This window comes from Halichoeres trimaculatus, unplaced genomic scaffold (assembly GCF_033239565.1).
Source record: "Halichoeres trimaculatus isolate MK-OKI-2021-1 unplaced genomic scaffold, fHalTri1.1 fHalTri1_scaffold_21, whole genome shotgun sequence".
In the NCBI taxonomy this organism is placed as follows: Eukaryota; Metazoa; Chordata; class Actinopteri; order Labriformes; family Labridae; genus Halichoeres; species Halichoeres trimaculatus.
The window spans coordinates 22774097-22792965 of record NW_027437199.1 but is presented as its reverse complement, the minus strand read 5'-3'; the positions used below and the strand labels follow the sequence as shown (position 1 = coordinate 22792965).

At 40.3% G+C, this 18869-nt stretch overlaps 1 protein-coding gene across 11 annotated transcripts in view; it reads left to right on the top strand.

The window, feature by feature from the left end:
• The window catches only part of dock4b (dedicator of cytokinesis 4b), a 200803-nt gene that overhangs the window by 90932 nt on the left and 91002 nt on the right, over positions 1–18869 (top strand). For all 11 annotated transcript variants that reach the window (XM_074697800.1, XM_074697796.1, XM_074697793.1 and 8 more), the window contains exons 12-14: positions 724–812; positions 10544–10669; positions 18017–18141. In XM_074697800.1, the coding sequence (XP_074553901.1) occupies positions 724–812; positions 10544–10669; positions 18017–18141 (340 nt within the window). The remainder of the gene's footprint in view (positions 1–723; positions 813–10543; positions 10670–18016; positions 18142–18869) is intronic.

Genomic DNA, 18869 nt, shown 5'->3' with positions numbered 1-18869 from the left:
AGATACTACAAGACATGGTCATCCTTTGCTGAATATGTCAAAAAGTTGTCGTTTGCCATGGTTTGCCTGTAAATCTGTGCAACAATACACATATGCTATGTATGAACTGCAGCCTTTGTGTTTGTGTTTGGTTATGTTTCGTTTTTGGGGTGGTATTTTTATTTAGTCCATTTTATTTTATTTAATTAATTTTATTTTATTCATTTTCATTTGTCATGCTTTATTCAGATTTTCTTTGTACAAAATATGCCCTACGTGCTACTGTTCAGCACGGCTTGTTTCTGTTACCTGATATACATGACACTTTGATTCATGCAATCTTTTGTATATTTGTATAGAAACTGAAAAGTTATAAATAAAGTTTTCAAAAAAAAAAAAAGTGGAGAAAACACTGGAAGGAAAAGTAATTTTTGATTTTGCGAAAGTCTCAGCACAGGTTTATTAATCAGATATTAAACACTGTGAACTTGTTGCCTTCTTGACATATTTTCTCCATTTGTTGTAGAGTAACAGTTCAGCTCTGATCTGCGTCTTTGTTTCCAGTGTTCTGTTTATTTCTTGATCTGTAAAGTGAGAAGTTATGATGTTAAAAACTGGGAGTGTAGGGTTTTATAACTGTGTGTATTTTCCTGAAGTGTGGGACAAATTCTGCTGTCGTGAATCATGATTAAATAAGAATCCAGGATTAATCCTCTGTCTCTCCATCATGTCTCTCTGTCTCAGGTGTAACACCGAGAGCGAGTGGTTCCAAATCCACGAGAACATCATCAAAAAAGCCAACTCCAGATACAACCTGTCCGGCTCCAACACAGGTACCAGTCCCTCCTCTTTTACGGTCATGTCTTTGTTTAAGAGGTCACAGACGTGAACTGGACGTCCGGTTCATCCGTCTCGTACCGTGTGAGTCACTTTCCGGTCAGTCTGAGTCGTGCTTTTGTGGGGACGACTTCCTCTTAAACCTCCACATGGTCATGTCTGCAGGAAGCTGTCGCAAACGCATTCAAGATGATTTTTATAAATAGCTGCATTTGCATCACCCTGAAACACAGCTTCAGCAGTTTCCCGTGGCAACAGGTTGGTGGAGGATTCAGGACTCTGAGTTCTCCAAACGTCAGAGGAGTGTGGAGCGATACAAAGATGTTCTGGGAGAAGACTCGGCTTTGCAGTGACTGTAAGAATCTACAGACGCAGCTGCAACAATGATCAACTCTGTTAGCAACAAGCTTCTGATTACAGCTTTAAAATGTAATCTTGGATGAGACGCAGAGTGTGCAGTGATAAGACATTAACATGGAAGGAACAGTGTTGGCTAAACTGCAGCTGTTTGTTTATGTTGTTTGCACATTTGCTCCTCGATGCAATCAGCAGAAGTTCATCAGAAGTTAGTCCTTGAGCTGATTTACATAAAAGAGCTGCAGAAATGAAGCTGTGATCCTGCTGCAGGCTGTTATTTCCATAATGAAAATAGTTGCTCTGCATTTGTTAACAGAGTTCATTGCCTTTGAATCTCACCACTTTTTTCTGTCTCTGTGGAGAGGGTCGCTAATTGTGTGAGCGTCGTCTCTCTGTGAGCAAACAAAGGAAAAAAAAATCAGTGCGACTGAAGAAGCTCCAGTTTCACACCTTCCCTCAGTGGAGCAGCAGCGACTTCAGGAGACGTCATACTTCTCAATAACCAGGAATAATCTTACATAAACGTAAAGCAAAGCCGTAATCAAATGAATGACACAAAGCCTTTCAGAGCAGTGTGTGTTATCAGAGCAGTGTGTGTTGTCAGAGCAGTGTGTGTTATCAGAGCAGCATCTTCACCCTCCGTTGGTTTATAACAAAACTGCAGCATCAGGCGGGACTTCCATACGGAGGAGCTGCTCATGAATGAACGCTGTTTGGAAATAATTCATTCATGATAAAAGCGTCAGAGAATGACGCACACTTCACTGCTTCCTTATCTCACTTTGAGCTTTTTTATTCTTAAATCGGCTTTATTATTTTCTCCTTTATCTGCAGTCTCGCTGTTTTATCAGGAGCTACTTATCACATCGATTGTTATCACTGATCAAGTCCTGCATTGTGGATGTTTCTGTAGACGGGCTGTTCATCCTTCACGCTTATGTTCACTGCAAAAAGAAGGGGGGGCTAAGTACTGCTGTCACTCATGGTGCCATGCCCCTCTCAGTTGCCTCTCAATGTCTCCTCCAATCAGGGAGTCTGAAATTGAAAACATACAATCTGAAAAAATAATATGAGATTAATAAAAGAAAGGTTTGAAACTGTAAAAACCTGGATCTACAGCTGAAAAAATAAAACCTCAAATGATAAAATATGGATAAAAGTGAAAATTGAGAGTGAATAATTCAATGGAGAGAAATTCAGAGTTAAATCCCAACTACATCTAACTTGATAACTTCTCATACACTTGTTTTTGTTTTGAACACAGTGATGTATTTTTCAAAGCTCAAGCTCAAAACTTTTTCTTTTTCAAATAATCAAAACTTTTCTTCCCAAGACGGCCCAGCGCCATAAAGTACAAGATAAAAAAAATACATTTGAAAAGAAAGTTTCTTAAATCTCTTTAAATCCGTTGATGCAGTAAGTTCACTTGTTTGACAGGAAATATTGAAATGAGAATGTTACGAGACTTTTGGCCAAGTGTTAAAACAGGAAGGATATGCCAACTCTTGCAACAATAAGAGAAATATACTGAACATAAGCAGAAAAAAATCATTTTATTTCTAAAACAAAAATGACAGGGATTTAGACAGGTCCGATTGACATGTTTGTTTGGTTGGGCGAGAGCTCTATTGAAACCCCTGTGATTATTATTCTACTTTTTTTTTCTTCTTTATTATTTGTTTCCGCCAAAACAACCCCAAATTGCGTGCCTTTGGCTTGGAAAAAAACGTGAACGGGCCTATCTCCAAAATTCACATGCCTGAATAAGTTTATAAATCTGCAACTTGTACAAAAATGAACGCTCCATAGCGCCCACTAGGGGCTTAAAACTGCAGCCCCTCGGGCTACTTTGAGCCAGAGTCCTGCACGGGTCCAGTTTTTTAAGATGCGCCCCGGCCCGATCCGGGGACGCACAAACCCGCACCCGAACCACAAACCCGCACATCAGCCCGATTAGTACCGCAATTACTGTTTTTTTTTACGTTTAATGCTTTAAAACTTTCAATCTCTTAAAAGGACCTTTACATGTGTAATAGTAGACTTACTTTTTGTCCAGACTTAAGCTACGCTCAGCAGGTACGAGCTGTGATCATGTCACAACCATGGATGTATTATAAGAACTGGATATATGGTCACAGCCTTACAACCAGCTTACTTATGTTTTTATTTTATTGTATTTATTATTATTTTATATTCATTTTGATGTGTCAAACTAAAACCCGCAACCAGACCCGCATGTTATATTTTCCACCCAGATCCGAACCCGGGAAAAAAAAGTTTTTTAAAACCACCTGCAAATCAGCTGTTTTTGCGGGTACCCGGCCCAGTGCAGGACTCTGCTTTGAGCTATAGCCTTGAAATTTGGTGTGCATAACAAGCATGCCCAGCCCTACAAAAAAGTCTCTTACGACTATTGTGATTTCCGAACACGGACTTCGCTATTTGGCCCTAAACGTCATCATTCAATCAGTTAAAATGTGTTTTCACATTCACATTGCTGTGTCAGGCTAAAGTCAAGCAACTTCAGGTTGGTAAAGCGTCTTAAAAGAGGTTGCTTTTTGTGAGACCCTAATTAGCATATATAAGCATTTTTTTTTTACTTAAGACAAAAGTCAAGTTCATGCTGAATTTGAGATTGTTCTGTGAACTTAAAGTTAAAAGCAAGTAAAACATTTAAAAACAAGGTTTAATATCAGACATGTCTAAGTCTAAGAGGCAAGACAAGTTTATTTGTAGAGCGCCATTCATACACAAGGCAACTCAAAGTGCTTTGCAGCTAAAATCACAAGAAGGGAAAATAAAATCATTCCATAAAACATTCCAAAAACTCATGAAATGAATTAAAGCAAGGAGTGCAGATTGAAGTTCTTAGAGTTGGTTTATAGCTCTAACATATCAGAGATGTACTTTGGAGCTAAACCATGAAGAGACCTGTTAACAGGCAGAGCTGTTTTAAAGTCTATCCTCTGAGCCACAGGAAGCAGAGACCAGAGCTCTGGACTTATATAGTCGTATTTCCTGGTTCTGGTCAGGACTGGAGCAGCAGCATTCAGGGTGTACTGCAGCTGTCTCACAGCTGTTTAGAGAGCCCAGTGAGCAGGCCGTGGAGACCAGCGCATGGATCAGTCTTTCTAAGAGTTTGATTCATGTCATGGACGACGCTGATGTAAGATTTAAAGTGAAACTCTGATCCACTGATTGAAAAAGCTCCTCACAGGAATCAGCTTGTGTCCTAAGTTCTGTCCTCGAGAATTATGCAACATCTCAGTCTTTGCTCTGGGCTGCCGTTTCACAGCATCAGGCTAACCAGCACACACACACACACACACACACACTGACACACTCATCATAAACACATGTAAGTGAATTATTCTAAAGACCTCTTCCTCTCTCTCTTCCGTGCGGCTTCTGTTTGCACTTCATCACAAACACTTTGCATGTTGGTTATTGAGTAGCTGTCAGCTGAAGACATTGATACAGCTGCACGCCTGATTCGCTCCAGTGCTTTCTCTTTCAAAGTGCATTAGAGGAGAGCCCAGGGTCTTTAGTCACAATACTTCAGCCTGCATAATTCCCCAGAGTTCATTTCAGAATTACACTTCTACCACTTAACTGAATTTGACATTGATCTTATGGAATGACAGAAATGTGCTTCTGTCATTATTTCTTGAAAAATTACTTTGAGTTATGAGCAAAATTTGTCAGAGCTAAATTAATCATCAGTTCAGCATTTTCTCCTTTCACATTTCTCTTATTACGACTGTCTCTTTCATCACACGCAGGCAGGCTTGTATTCTTAGGACAGCTTTCTCATTAGCGCTCCATTTATGCTCATTACAACTCTAAATACAACTAAAATCACTGCAGGAAACGTCCCCAATTCACAACATGGATCCCCTCACATGCACCAGAGGAGTCAGTGCTGAGAGCTCTGCACAACGTCCCTTTCAGCACATTTCTTCAGCGCACGTCTTCATCCTAAAAGTCAATTCCTCCCAAAGGGCACACACTCTGCTGCAGAAAACACTGCACTCGTCTAGCATTGACTCCAAATGTGCAAAGTGGAGGAATTTTTCTTTCCTTTTTTTTTTTTTTTTCTTTTTTTGCAAACAGGTCAGTGTCTCCCCTGCAGCCCGTCCCCGTAAAACCGTCCGCGCAGGAGTTATGGAACAGCGTGCATTATTTAAGAAGCACAATTTATTACGCTGAGTGTCAGGAGAGCAATTAAAAGAAGTGCGCAGTGGAGTGAGATAAGGTGGTGTGCGTTTGTGTGTATATATGTGTACGTCACATGATGCTGTCTCTGTAGGAGTGTGTCTGAAGTAGCCCTGGCTCAGAGCCTGAAGTCCCTCATTAGCAGCCAATTAGCAGAGGAGAGATGAATGCACGGCCTCTGAGTTTAAAGAACATGTTTTGGGAGGAGAGTCAATGTAAGAAGACTCACACATTCACTAACAGCGACCTTATTTTCTGGTGTTTCAGGGTCTTAAAGGCCTTATGGGTAATCAAATTTGAAAGGTAGCTCATGAGAGGAGATGATTCTTTTGTTTACCCGGTGCCCATGAAAGGGATTTCATAAGAATCAGGCTCAGTATGAGTCAGGTCAGGTAGATAATTCAGCTTCCCACCTCCATGCGAGCGTAGGCAGTGACAGAAGAGGCTGTGACAACTCCACTGTTTTGTTTTTTGTTTTTTTTTTAATATGATTTTTAAATTTCTCTGTGTTTTGTTGAGGTAGTGAAGAGGCAGGCCGGGTGGGCTGAGGGCAGCACAGGTCCAGAGTGTTTTTGTCAGCGTCAGCTGCATAAACTAGGCGGAATAGTAATGAAGCTGGTTTGACTAATTGTAGTCCTGAAGTAGCATTTAGAGCCTACCTCTGTGTGTATCAGTGTGTGTGTTTGCGTGTGTGTTTATGTGTGTTTAAATGCCAAAGGCTCCACATGAAGGAGGCAGCCTGATGGGGAGGCTCCTCTCACTTCTGGACAGGATTTTATGTCAGGTTGGACTAACTGTTGATGGACTGTGTGGGTTTATCTTTGGATTATTGAAACCCTGCTCTCTCTTTGTTGGTGTCTTTTTTGCCTTTGACTCTGAGATTTCTTCCTTCTGTTGTTGAACAGCAGAGGAACTATTCAAACTGAGATGCTGTTGTTCTGGTTTTGGTTGGTGACCACAGCACATATGAACACCTGTCATACCACATGAGTATCACCATGCATCAGAGAAATGAAACACCGTACTGACCTGTATATTCTGTATATTCCCTGATTATAAGGCGACCCACTCTTTTTAAAGGGGGCATATCATGCTGATCCCTGATTTAATACTTACATTTAATATAATGAATTTGAAAACAAGACCTTTCACCTCCTGAATTTTCAAAAAATGAGATATTGTATTTTTTCTGATATCCTAGAACAAGATTTGATGACTCTGAAAATAGGTCATTGCAAGTTGGCAGCGAGATTTCAAACATTGTGACGACACGAGGATCCTTTCTTTTTATTGGAGTAATCTGATAAAGCAGCTCCTCCTCTGTGATGTCAGTCACACAACCGCCACTGAGGGGTACACCCACCAAGAGCCGAGTATAATTACAGCTCCCTACTAGCTCTGGCTGACTTGACTGAGTGCTGGATGCAGGGACTCTGCTCTACTGAGCAGCTCGGCTTTACATGGTGAATTAACAGTTAAAACACTGTAGTTTTAGCAGACGTCGTAATACTTGTGAGACTGTGATATTTGCATGTTTGTTCTGACATGCACTGTGAACCTGGACCACAATAATGCTGCGGTAATAACAAAGTGATGAACTGACGGTAGAGGCGATCTTTAGACTACACTTTCAGCATGATGGATAAAACAGACAGAGAAAAGTGAAGGAGCAGGATGGAGCCCTGTTATAGAAACAGTTTATTGCTGAAGTCTGCCTATATTTCCACGTATAAACTATACATGTTACAGTACCGCTTTGACTCACCACACTGAAGCATCCTGAGATGATCTGTGTCCAGGTGGATTTTCTTCCTCCTGAGCTGCAGAACCGTCCGGGTCCGACTCGGGGTCCAATACAAAAGGACGTATCCTACGCTCTGCCATTTTATTAGTGCTATCAATGCCTTACGGTGAAGTTTTGGCAAACAGCAAACTCGCTCGGTCTACCCCATCCAATATGGTATTTACAGTATTTTGTAAATACTGCCATGCTGCAAAAACCGCCCCCTGGTTCTACCCCCTCCGCCCCTCTGATAGAACTGACCAATCAGAGCACAAAGGGCTGTAATGTTGCGAGGTTACTGGAGGTCATTCTGGAAACGGAGCGTTTCAACGAGATCTCCAGAATGGCCTAAAATTAGGATATTGAGAACGCTATTGTGGGGCAATGAAATAACTAAATGACTTGTACTGAGGGCAGAAATGCTTTACAGGCATCCTGGTCTGGTATAGTGGAAAGGAGAAACAAGCATGATATGTCCCTTTTAAGACTAATCTCCAGAAAAATGTCTCTGGTAACCAAATTTTACTTTGTTTAGAGAAACTGTCTTATATTGAAATTCTGAGTAAATCATTGAAATAATAATAGAGGCTGTTTTCATTTTTGGCTGTAAATCCAATCACTAAGATCTGTGTTTCAAATGTAATTCTGATGACAGCTCTGGTAACGACATGCCTTCGTTATGTTTCTCAGTAAACTCACAGACCCTCCTGTCGGGCTCTTGGGAACAGTCTCTTTGAGGGCCACAATAAGCTTTTCCTCAACAGTTTGCATTTTTCAGATGCTCTTTTTGGATGCATGATCTTCAGAAATTACACTCTGTAGCTTCATATTTTTTGTCTGCCTGACAGTTGTTTAACGTTTCTGCTGCATTGGCTACTTATCTTAAAATTAGCATCATAACTCCACTTCAGTCGTCTGTTAAGTTGCCCAACTTCCGGTCCACTTTTCTCCGGACACTACACCTCTCCATTACTCATGTCCTATCACTGCATCTCTGCTGTGATTGACAGATGACCTTGGCCACCGTGAGGTCACCAGCTTTACAAAAAGCTGTTGTTGCAGTCATGACTATCAGCATGTGGCAATGGTTAGGCCTAGACATGCACCAATCGTTTGTTCGATTGTCTGGCCGATCGGTGCCGATTTCCTTAATTTTGGGTGATAGGTGACTGGTGATCAGGGATCCTTAGGCATAAAAATGATTTATATATACCTCTGGAAAGGTCTGATAGCCAGCCATTGTTGCTTTTTGCTCTGAGACCTAAAACTGAGGAAACTTTATTGGTTAAGTTAAAACATAAAGATTTTATTGTTTCACGGGTGTTGTTCAATGATTTTCAATGAAATAAGATTGGAACATTGAAGATATATGCTGTCAGTTGTAAAAAATAAAAAATAAAAATCAGTATCAGCTCAAATCAGTAATGGCAGGTCAGGCTTTTTAAAGATTAGTGATCAGTGATTGGCCAGAAAATTGTAATCGGTGCACCCCCAGTTAGACCCCAATTATAGAACCCCCACCCCTTTCATATTATTTTCAATGAAAAAAAAAAAAAGTTTTATATTCAGAGTCAAAATAGTATACACAGATATCTAATCTTAAAAAAAAAAAAAAAATAGAGTCTCAAATAAAATCCCCCTCTCAGCTCCTGAAGAATTAAAGAGGGGGTATTGTGTTCTTTTAGTCTTTATTCTGTCTCCCAGGTTCCCTAGTAGTATCTTTTTCTAATTTACAGCTTAAAAAAAATAAATAAATAAATTAAAAAAAAAAAAAACAAAACATATATATATATATATATATATATATATATATATATATATATATATATATATATATATATATATATATATATATATATATATATATATATATATATATATATATATATATGTATATATATATATATATATATATATATATATATATATATATCTCACTGGTGTTTGAGAAAACTCTTGTTTTCTCCAGCCTCAGTCTGAAGCTCTTCCTTTGAGCTGCTGTCTCTTTAAAACTCCCTGTTCCACAAACCCCTGTCATCCTGATTGGCCAGCCTTCTGAAGGCCAGACCTTGGGGCTTGAGTTACACCTCTCCAATATGTTATAAACCTGTTAGGCAATACAGATGTGATGACCTCATTACTATATCATAACGTAGCGTTTTGACCAGTGTACAGTCAGATTTGGGGATTTCTGCAACATATGAACATGTAGAGGTTTAAGAATCTGCATACATTTATTTGAAAATGTACTTATTTAACATCTGACTTTGTGATATGAGAGAGTAGAATACCCCCTCTTTAAGCAAATCTCTCTGAGCTCCCCTATTGCCTGGATGTGAAAATATGTAATTTGATAAACTAAGAATTCAGGATGTTTTAGTGAGCTGGCTTTCATTTAATTTCATCTTGGAACAGACACAGATCTGTGTGATTAAACCTCAGAGATTTTTGTGTCAGTTTTAATATCACTGAATATCAATTTTGAAAATAGTCCTTTTATTTTGAAATGTGCCTTTTTCTCTTCTCTCTGCTCTTTTTGTGCAAGTTTTATGAAAATATCTTGAACTGTAATGAAAACCCTAAAGCGGCACAAATCAAGACATCAGACCCCCTGACACACCGACAGGAGACAGGCCGGAAAACTCTGAACCCTGTTTTTTCCTCCGTGTCTGTTTTTGCTCTCCGCCTTTGCAACACAACCCGTTCTGGCAGATCGCTCGCAGGTTTGCAAACAAGTCACGTTGCTTTGTTGACTCGCATCGACTGAAACCTCTTGTAGCTAATGAACCAGTTCAGCACCGCCTCCCAACCTTCCAGAAAACATCCAGCATAATAACAATCATCATCATCTTTTCTCTTACATTACACACTGCCTTCTGTGTGTGTTTGAGCATTAACTGGAACACACACACACACATGGAGAGTCATTCTGAGCTCTAATAATAAGTCAGTGTTATAACTCATCAGAGCAGACTTCTCAGTTATTGTATAAGACTATTGATTTGAGAAGACAGCCTTCATGTTGGATTTCCTTTTAATAAAATCTGCTGCGATGACTCAGACCTGTTTGCATTTTTTGTTTATGTACGCGTGGGCGTCTGCTTGCTTTCCATACCAATAAGTGCTGCTGCTATAACTGTAAATGTCTAGTTTGCAAGTTCATGCAGCTCTAATAAAACTGAAATATGCCCTCATGAATAGATTCTCTGAGCTCATCGACCCAAGATTTTTTTATTGTGCTGGGAGTCAGGAATATTTTCAGCATTTTGTGGAGCAGCTTTGGTATAGAGCTGAAAAAAATCAAGGCCATGTCTTTAATTTGATACAGAAATGATGTGTTTTTGGTTCTGAATTCTATTTTTACATTTCTAGGTCTTGCTGTGGCGCTTCAGCTCCTACACGGTGACATCGAGCAGCTGAGACGAGAGTACATGGTCCTCTTCAGTCGGGGTGTGTCCATCACCAGGAAACTGGGCTTTTCTGATGTCATCATGCCAGGTAGGACTCTGTGAAACCCTCTCCGATACCGGCAAAAAGGCCCAACTAGATCTTAAGCTGTGAACTTCCTGTAATGTTAGAGAACTCTTGTGGTTTGAAATCATCTTAGACATGACCTGACAGACCCTAGGTGAGGCCTCTGTCAGCTCCATGGTGGATGGACATTTTTATGTTATAGTTGTTTTCTATTTGTCTGAGAGACTGCCTTTCTGCCTAGCTTTGTTTTATACATGCCCACAACTTCAGATAATACTTTTTATGAACTAAAGCTGCAGAAAAATGACAGAAAACCAGGAGGTGGGGACTTCTATCCCTTGGAGTGATATTCTTGTGCTTCATCCTCAGCAGCAAAGGACGGGGACTAGTTTATGATTCCTGTCAAAAAGCAAGCAGCACAATTTTCACTTTCAATGAAAGCTGCTCCTGTTTTTAATTAAAAGAGCCATTCAGGTAAAAAATTTCCAATAATATCAAAATCAAAGCTGTGAGCAGTGGTAAGCTCTTGTCCCACTTGAGCTAAGCCACTGAAGATGTGTGTTTGTGTGTGTGTGTGTGTGTGTGTGTGTGAGTGTGTGTGTGTGTGTGTGTGAGTGTGTGTGTGTGTGTGTGTGTGTGTGTGTGTGTGTGTGTGTGTGTGTGTGTGTGTGTGTGTGTGTGTGTGTGTGTGTGTGTTTTGGTCCAGATCCAACATCGTACAGGGAAACTATTAAGGTTTTCATTCAGAAGAAAAAAATAGTGAAATTTGGCCGTTGTTTGTGGTCATGCCCATTGAGTTACAAAAAAAATTCTTCTAATAATTTCAATCGTCAATTTGTCTAATATACGCAACGTTAATTTGAAGATGATTGGAAAAAAAATAGGACTAATTTGTTCAAATACGTACCCTTTAAATTGTCAAAATTAGACAATTAACTCCATTATTGGAACTTCCTGTTTGGAATTCACTATGGTAGTAAGTAGGGCTGGGGGATTTTTTTGTTTTATTTTCCCTCTTGTTATTCTGTCTTTATGAATACACCATCCCCTTAAAACACTCGACTGTTTATGTAATTACACCTCAGGCAGCCATGTGTCACAAATTGTGAAGGCCAACAGCAGAAGGGAAAGAAACCACGTGACAGTAGCCACAGTTACATGAGGAGTTTTTTCGTCTTTCCAAATGGAATCTGGAAAGCATTTTAAAAGCTGGAAGACGACAGTTTGTTTATCACGGGGTTGCAATACTCCGTATTGCGAGTTTGTCGTCTGTCCAGTCTTGAGATTATGTTCATTTCTTTCGAAGTTTGGATCAAAAACAAACTTTCTGCAGCAGTCCAGTGCTGACGGCTCGCCGCCACTTTTAAAGTTGAGGAACGTATCTAGTTGCGTCTTACGTCATATCTGAGCATGCACTGAAAGAACGTACCCTGACAACTTTCTGTTTGAGTGGATACATGATACCTCAATCGGTTTGGGGAAAGGAATATTCCACCCCTATGAAATCGATTAAATGTCCATTCGGAGTGGCACTTTTCTTTCGGAATGAGGTGTATACAAAGGTTAAATGCTTTCTGTTTGAGCAAATAAACCGAATGCAAGCGGAATATTTGGGTCCATGTATACGTGGCTGCTGTCCCATCCAATCCGCTACACACGGTACCTTTGCTATAAGCATAGTCGGCACGAGATCGGACTAACACAGCTCGATCAGCGCTCATAGATAATGTGATTGCTATCTGACTGCGGTTGGATTTGGCAGGATTCAGAACAGAAGCATCATGGAGGAGAACTCAAACACTGAGCTGACTGCACAATGTGAGCAGCTTTGACCCAAAAGGAATTCAGTTGTTTGGACACACTTTGGCTACAATAAGGATGACATCCACCAAAAAGTAGTGAAGTACTTTTTTCATAAAGTAAAAGTAAAAGTAATTCTCTACATTAACACTGCAGGATTAAAATTATTTATTTAACTTGCAAGAAATACAATTTTGTTTTATTTAGTTTGTTTATTTAGTTAATTTTTGTTTGGGATAGTTGAGCAGTAACCAAAGTCGAGGTAGAAGGTTCAGTTAATTATAATTTTGATTATTGCCATAAATGACAGCCCCAGAGGTAAGATACTTTTTTTGTAGGTCTTGGCGTAGCTGGAGGTCCTGCAGTCTCTAGGGCGGCGCTGTGTAGCACATATTAGCATGAAAGCACTGCAGTCAATGATGTTTCGCTATGACTGAATTTTGTCCAAAGTTCGGTGACTTTTGAGTATGATGAATTAGGGAATAACAATAAGATAATAATGAACACCAGTCTTTGCTGTCTTCTGTTTGGGCCTAAATGAAAGTTCCCATCTATCATCATAAACAGACAGATTCAAACTCAGTCAGTGCAATCTCTGTTTCTTTTGTTCTGAACTTTTTTAGACTGTCAGCCTGTTATTAAAAAACAAACCTGATTTGATTTAACACACATTTCTCCATCTCTGCTGTTGGAGATAAATAATAACACAAATCATTTCCCCTGCGTGGGTTTACCTCAGAAACAGCAGCAGCCAGCGGGGACGAGACTTTTATTACCCAGGGATTCGGATGTTAGTGCCATCAGTCAGAAGAAGTAATAAAACATTGATTCCTCTGACTTTCTTTCTCTTGTTTGTGTTGCACAAATTGACCCACCTTATATTACCTGCCAGAGTTGCCTTGGTAACCCTTGACACCCCCTCCAATGTGTGACAGTGATATTTAAATTCCACCTCAGGGCGCTCTCAGGGAGATGAAGTATTCAGGTTGTTTCAGGTAGAAAGGCCTCGCTGAGATTGCTGCTTTTCTAAATGACACAGACCCCTGCAGAGACCCTCAGGCTATGCAGAATGGGGTCTTGTTACCATGGTTACAAATGTACAGCTACTTATACATCAAACAAACAAGAACACTTAGAGTTGCACTCAAAATTATTCCACCCTCAGAGCAAATAAGATTTATGAGCAACATCTACAAACATTCAACTGTTTGCAAACAAAACAAGAAATGCCATTTTTGTGACTGTCTCAAAATCCTTCAACTTCAACTTCTCATTGATGAGCATCTTTAGTATCTAGTACAGACCTCTTTTTGCTGCAAACATGGTATGTAAACATTCTGTATGCTGCAACGGTCTCCTTCATAACCCACTGCAGATGTTCTCTGGGGTGATAGTCAGGTGACTGGGACGACCTCTCTGGAATACTCCAGATCTTTTTCTAAGACCCAGTTGGAGGGTCCAAGCTCAGACTTCCTCACAGACGGCATGACATCTTCTCAGAGGATTTCCTCAGACTTGATTGAATCCATCACACTCTCTACTTGATGCAGGTTTCCAGGAGAAGCAAAGCGGCTGCAGAGCATCTCTGAGACACCACCATGCTTTGCTGAAGGCAGGCTGTTCTTTTCAACCTCAGTTTTTGCTCTCACAAGGCTGATCCAGTGGCCCAAAGAATACCAGTTTGCTCCACAGAATAGAATTAAAAATAACTTCAGTGGCTTCTTTATCTGGTTTGGAGTGAACTTCAGCCGACTTTCCCTGAGCTCTTGGGAGTTTCTTGGAGTTGAAACATGAAGACCTTTATCATTTAGTATCTACCTTAAGCTCTGTTTACACAACAGTATTTTATTCCAAAATGTAAAAACGCAGTGAAAAAAAAACTGCATTTACACAGAAACGCCGAGGGACTGGAAATGCTGTAGTGATCATGCCAGGCCTGTAGTTGGCGCTATAACTGTCTTGTCCAGAAGCAGCTTTTGGTAGATCTCCACTGAAGAAAAAATTGAGCTGATCTTCTGGTGTGTTGGAGAATGCTAAGAGCAGAAGTGGAGTAACAGATGCACATTTTGTTGAAAGACAGTCAGCAGATTCAGCAGTTGAGAAACACAAGCACAACATAGTAGTTCATGACAATCGTATTAACAATACAGGAGTAGTTTAAAAATTTGTGTCTGGCTAAAACACTTTTTCCATGTTAACGCGAAGCCAAAACTCAACATGTTCAATGATGATGATCCCAGATCAGGGAGTATCAGACATGGTCAGGAGTGAAACCCCTGAGTAGCGGTGCCAGAGACCAATGAGCCCCTACCATGGGAGCAGCACTCCAATCAGCCAATCTTAAGCAGAAAAAAAGCCTAGAATACTAAATTTAGCTACTTGGCAAAAACCCAGACGATTTTTGTTTTGCTGTGTTTTAATCTGACACCTCAGGGGTCTACAACAAAGACATGTGAAAAACAGATCAGACATTTTCTGATGTTTTATTATAAATTGTAATCTCTGTTTTGTTTATGTATTTACAATGTTGGATGCAATAAGCAGTTGTCAACAGTTTTTGACTTTGGAAGGACTCTAGAGACCTTCTCTTTTGGAATCTCTGTCCTTGAATGTAGAATTCCATCATGCATCATGCATCCAGTGTGTCTTCATGTGAGCGATTCCTGCAGGGGGTTGACCAGTTTTGAGACTGCACTGGACATAAAATGTGGTGTTTGGGGTTGAAATGGGAGAAAAAAGTTGTGGATATCAGTTTTGTTGACCCGTTCAAGTCGTTCTTGTTTCATTTGTTTGGTACAAAGCTGAATGTTTTTAAATTTTGATAATGAAGCTAATTTGCATGGGGAGATGGAATAACATGGACTCTGACTCAGATTAGAGGAAAGTGGAGTCTGTATGAGCCCTCTGACTCTTTGTATGTCATTCATCCATGTGAGCCGGACGTTGAGGGACACTCCTTCCTGCAGACGGGCTGTTCTTATAAAGGAGTGAGGTGTGCTGTCTGGTCACACAGATAAAGAGGAAGCGCAGACTTCAGGTCCCCCAGCGCCTCACTAACACAGATTTATGTTCTCTGTCTCATTCTTTGTCTTTGTCTGACTATAAACCCTTTACGCTCTCACCCGCTCTGTCTCTGAGAGTCTGCCCCTGGGCCATGGAAACCAGTCCTCCCCCTTCCTCTGCCTCTCGTCTCTGGATTTGTATCTGTCTTTATCTCTCTCCTCATTTTCCCTCTTCAGCTCCTCTCGCCCCACCCTCTCCACTTTCCTTTTTCCTATTGTGCATTAAGAAGGTGCCCCCGTGTGTGAATGTGAGTGTGTGTATGTGTGTGGATGCCTTCCTGCTCTGTGTGTGTGAGTGTATGTGTGTCAATACAGTATGTGTTGATGTAAAATGCCTTGTGTTGCTATAGTTACTGTTGTTAAGAGCAGAAAATCAATGTTGACCCGAGAGATGGAGATATGATTAGCACACACACTGGCACACACACACACACACACAGAGTCAGAGAGGTTATATAGGGGGCTGATTTCACCATGTGTCTGACCACAGCTCAGCTGCAGAGGAAACAGGCCGCCCTCTCTCTCACACACAGGTCTTTGCTCTACTTTGACTTCCCTCACAGACGGAAACGAGGCCTGGTCATTGTGCTCTCAGGTGCTGTTAAAACAAAAGACCCTGAATATTACTTCCTGGGAATATTCTCCCTGAGTGTTTTTGCAGATTGAATGAGGAAATGTGTGTTATTGTGCAGGACGAACTGATGTTTCACAGAGTTCACCTTGTGTAAAGATAGACAACGTGTCTTCATCTCCTCTGATGTACAAAAGTGAAACCAAATCTTATTTGTATGGTGTGACATATTGCAGAGCTGGAATCTGTACTTGAGATGGGTATAATATGGGTATAACAAGCAGGAAATAATATAAACACATTTCATTGTAATTATCATATCACCCCAGTATAAATGCAAACTGAGTTGTGTTTGTACCTGGGATGGGGACATTATACACCTGTTGCTGTTGTTGTTGGGGGCGTTGTTATGAACAGGAGTCCAAGACAGAGCATATCACCTTCAAACTTCAGAGCGGTTGTTGCTGTCCCCTGTGATCATTTTCTCATGATTTTCTGATGTCCTGGGCCACGAATGATGCAATAAAAGGCAATGCAACAGGTCCAGGTAGATACAAAAAACTACAGGTGCACTGCATTTCTCAGGATGCTATTGATGATTGTTGGCAACAGAAAGATCACAAATCATCTAGAAGTCACCAAAAGGCTCTAAAGTCCACATTGGAGGGATATATGAATCATTTTATTGTTGAGAAGTTTGATGAAAAACTTCAGTTACAGACTAAATTTACAGATCCCGACTTTATCAAACCTGACAAACAGCATCTAGTTAGCATTAGCATCTCAGACAACAAGACAGAGGATCAGCATTAGTCAGGACAAAAATATAACCTCCTTTTTTTTTTACCATCTTTACCAAGAGTGTGTCTCTGTTAGTTTGGAGCTACAGGATTTACACTGAATCATTCAGCACAACGTTTAACAACCTTTGTTATCTCAGCTATTACAGATAGGCTAATGAAGCTAAGCTCCAGAAGCTAACGTTAGTTTAACTAGAGCTCTTTGGACAACAGCTGACAATGATGTACGTTTACTAAAGACCAAAAACTAGAACAAAACAGGCCAATGAACTCCCAACAAACACAGATACATGATGAACAACGCAGCTAGGAGCTAATGTTAGCTAACTTTAGCTAACGTTAGAGAAAATCCCAAAGCGTCCCTCAGACTGCAGTGGTGGTTCTAGTGTTAAAGATAACTTTTTATTTCTTTACAGCAAAGTCACAATCTGCTGCCTAAAAAATGGTGTCAGCTTACCTCAGAGCAGATGGAAACATCCGTATTCATTTGATTCACACAGAGCTGGTGTTGTGCTCTACTGGACAACAGAAGAAGTCATTTTTCTGAGTTGAGATGTGTCATAAGAAAGGGTTAAAAACACACTCCGTCACCCAGCCTTTCAGGATACTTTGTGTTGGAGTTTTATGTACCACATAAACACTGTTTAACCATTTTAAACTCAAAATCTCATAAAAAAGTCATAAAACTGAACAAAAACTGATTTTCTGCATTACATGTCAGTGGACTGTGGGCAGAGAATGTCTTAGTGTACATTGGAATGGCTTTACGCACTGTGATTGGCTCATTACGCCTGAGGGCGGGACTTAGCCATAGGTCAATTCTCAGTGAGTTTCATAGCCCTACACATTTGTGCTGTTTTCCCTCTTAATCTGTTGACAGTATTATGTTAATCCTCCACCTTTATATAACCAGACTTTTGACAGTAAATAAATTGATATTGATTCGCATTACTCAGCAAATTGGACGCTCAGATTTCTCATTTCTTGATTTATTTTGAAATGCTTCTTGTTTACAAATCTGTCTCCACCTGACATGAAGCATTACTCCACCAAAAGTTGTAAAGCTTAGGTCATCAGTAAAGCCTGCTCAAAGTTAGAATCAAAGCCGTGTTGACTTTTTACTGCTTTGTTCCTGTAGGAGAGATGAGGAACGACCTCTACGTCACACTGGAGAAAGGCGAGTTCGAAAAGGGCGGGAAGAGCGTTGCCAGGAATGTCGAGATCACTGTGTATGTGCTGGATATCGATGGACAGATCCTCAAGGTAAAAATATCTCCTCATGTTATCTTAAAGGGGTTATGAGGGGTTTGAAAGTGTTTTTTTTTTAACACTTTCTCTTCTAGATATATGCTTGATTGTAATCCACACTATAAAATGAGATTATCAACACCAATATTACAGGTTACAGATTATTTCAAAATGCTACTTCTTAGCTTCCCTATCTGGTCGAGCAGGACCAGATTGATTTACGGCACGTCCATGTCTTTATGACAACACCACGCTGGCTGATGAAATTTAGCAGAGAGAAGAGAGATCTGAGTTTTTCTCTGCTGAAAACGATTTCTGTGATTAATTTTGTAGTAATGGTGGACACTGGATCCTAACTGTCAGATAGAAAAAGAACAGAAGAGAGATGAAAGATAAACAGGAGAGTGATAGAGCACAAGCTAAAGGCTAAAAGGGCTAAAATGTAAGCCTACACATAACTTGTAGCACTGGGCTGCTAGTAGCGCTACATATAGCCAGCTATTGATGTGTGGTACAAAGTTATGTTTGCTTGATGTCACGTTCCAAACCTTAGCGGTACGTAACTGTACTGACAAATACCTTACCTTGTCGCGTTGTATCAGGTAAAAAGTTGTCTTGAACTAAGAAAATTAGTTCCAGAACAAACATGCCATGGTTAAAAGTCATGTTTTTACAACAGTGTGCATGAGACTGCGGGGCAGAAGGTGGTGAGGCAACCCAATTAAAACAGATCCTCCTCATAG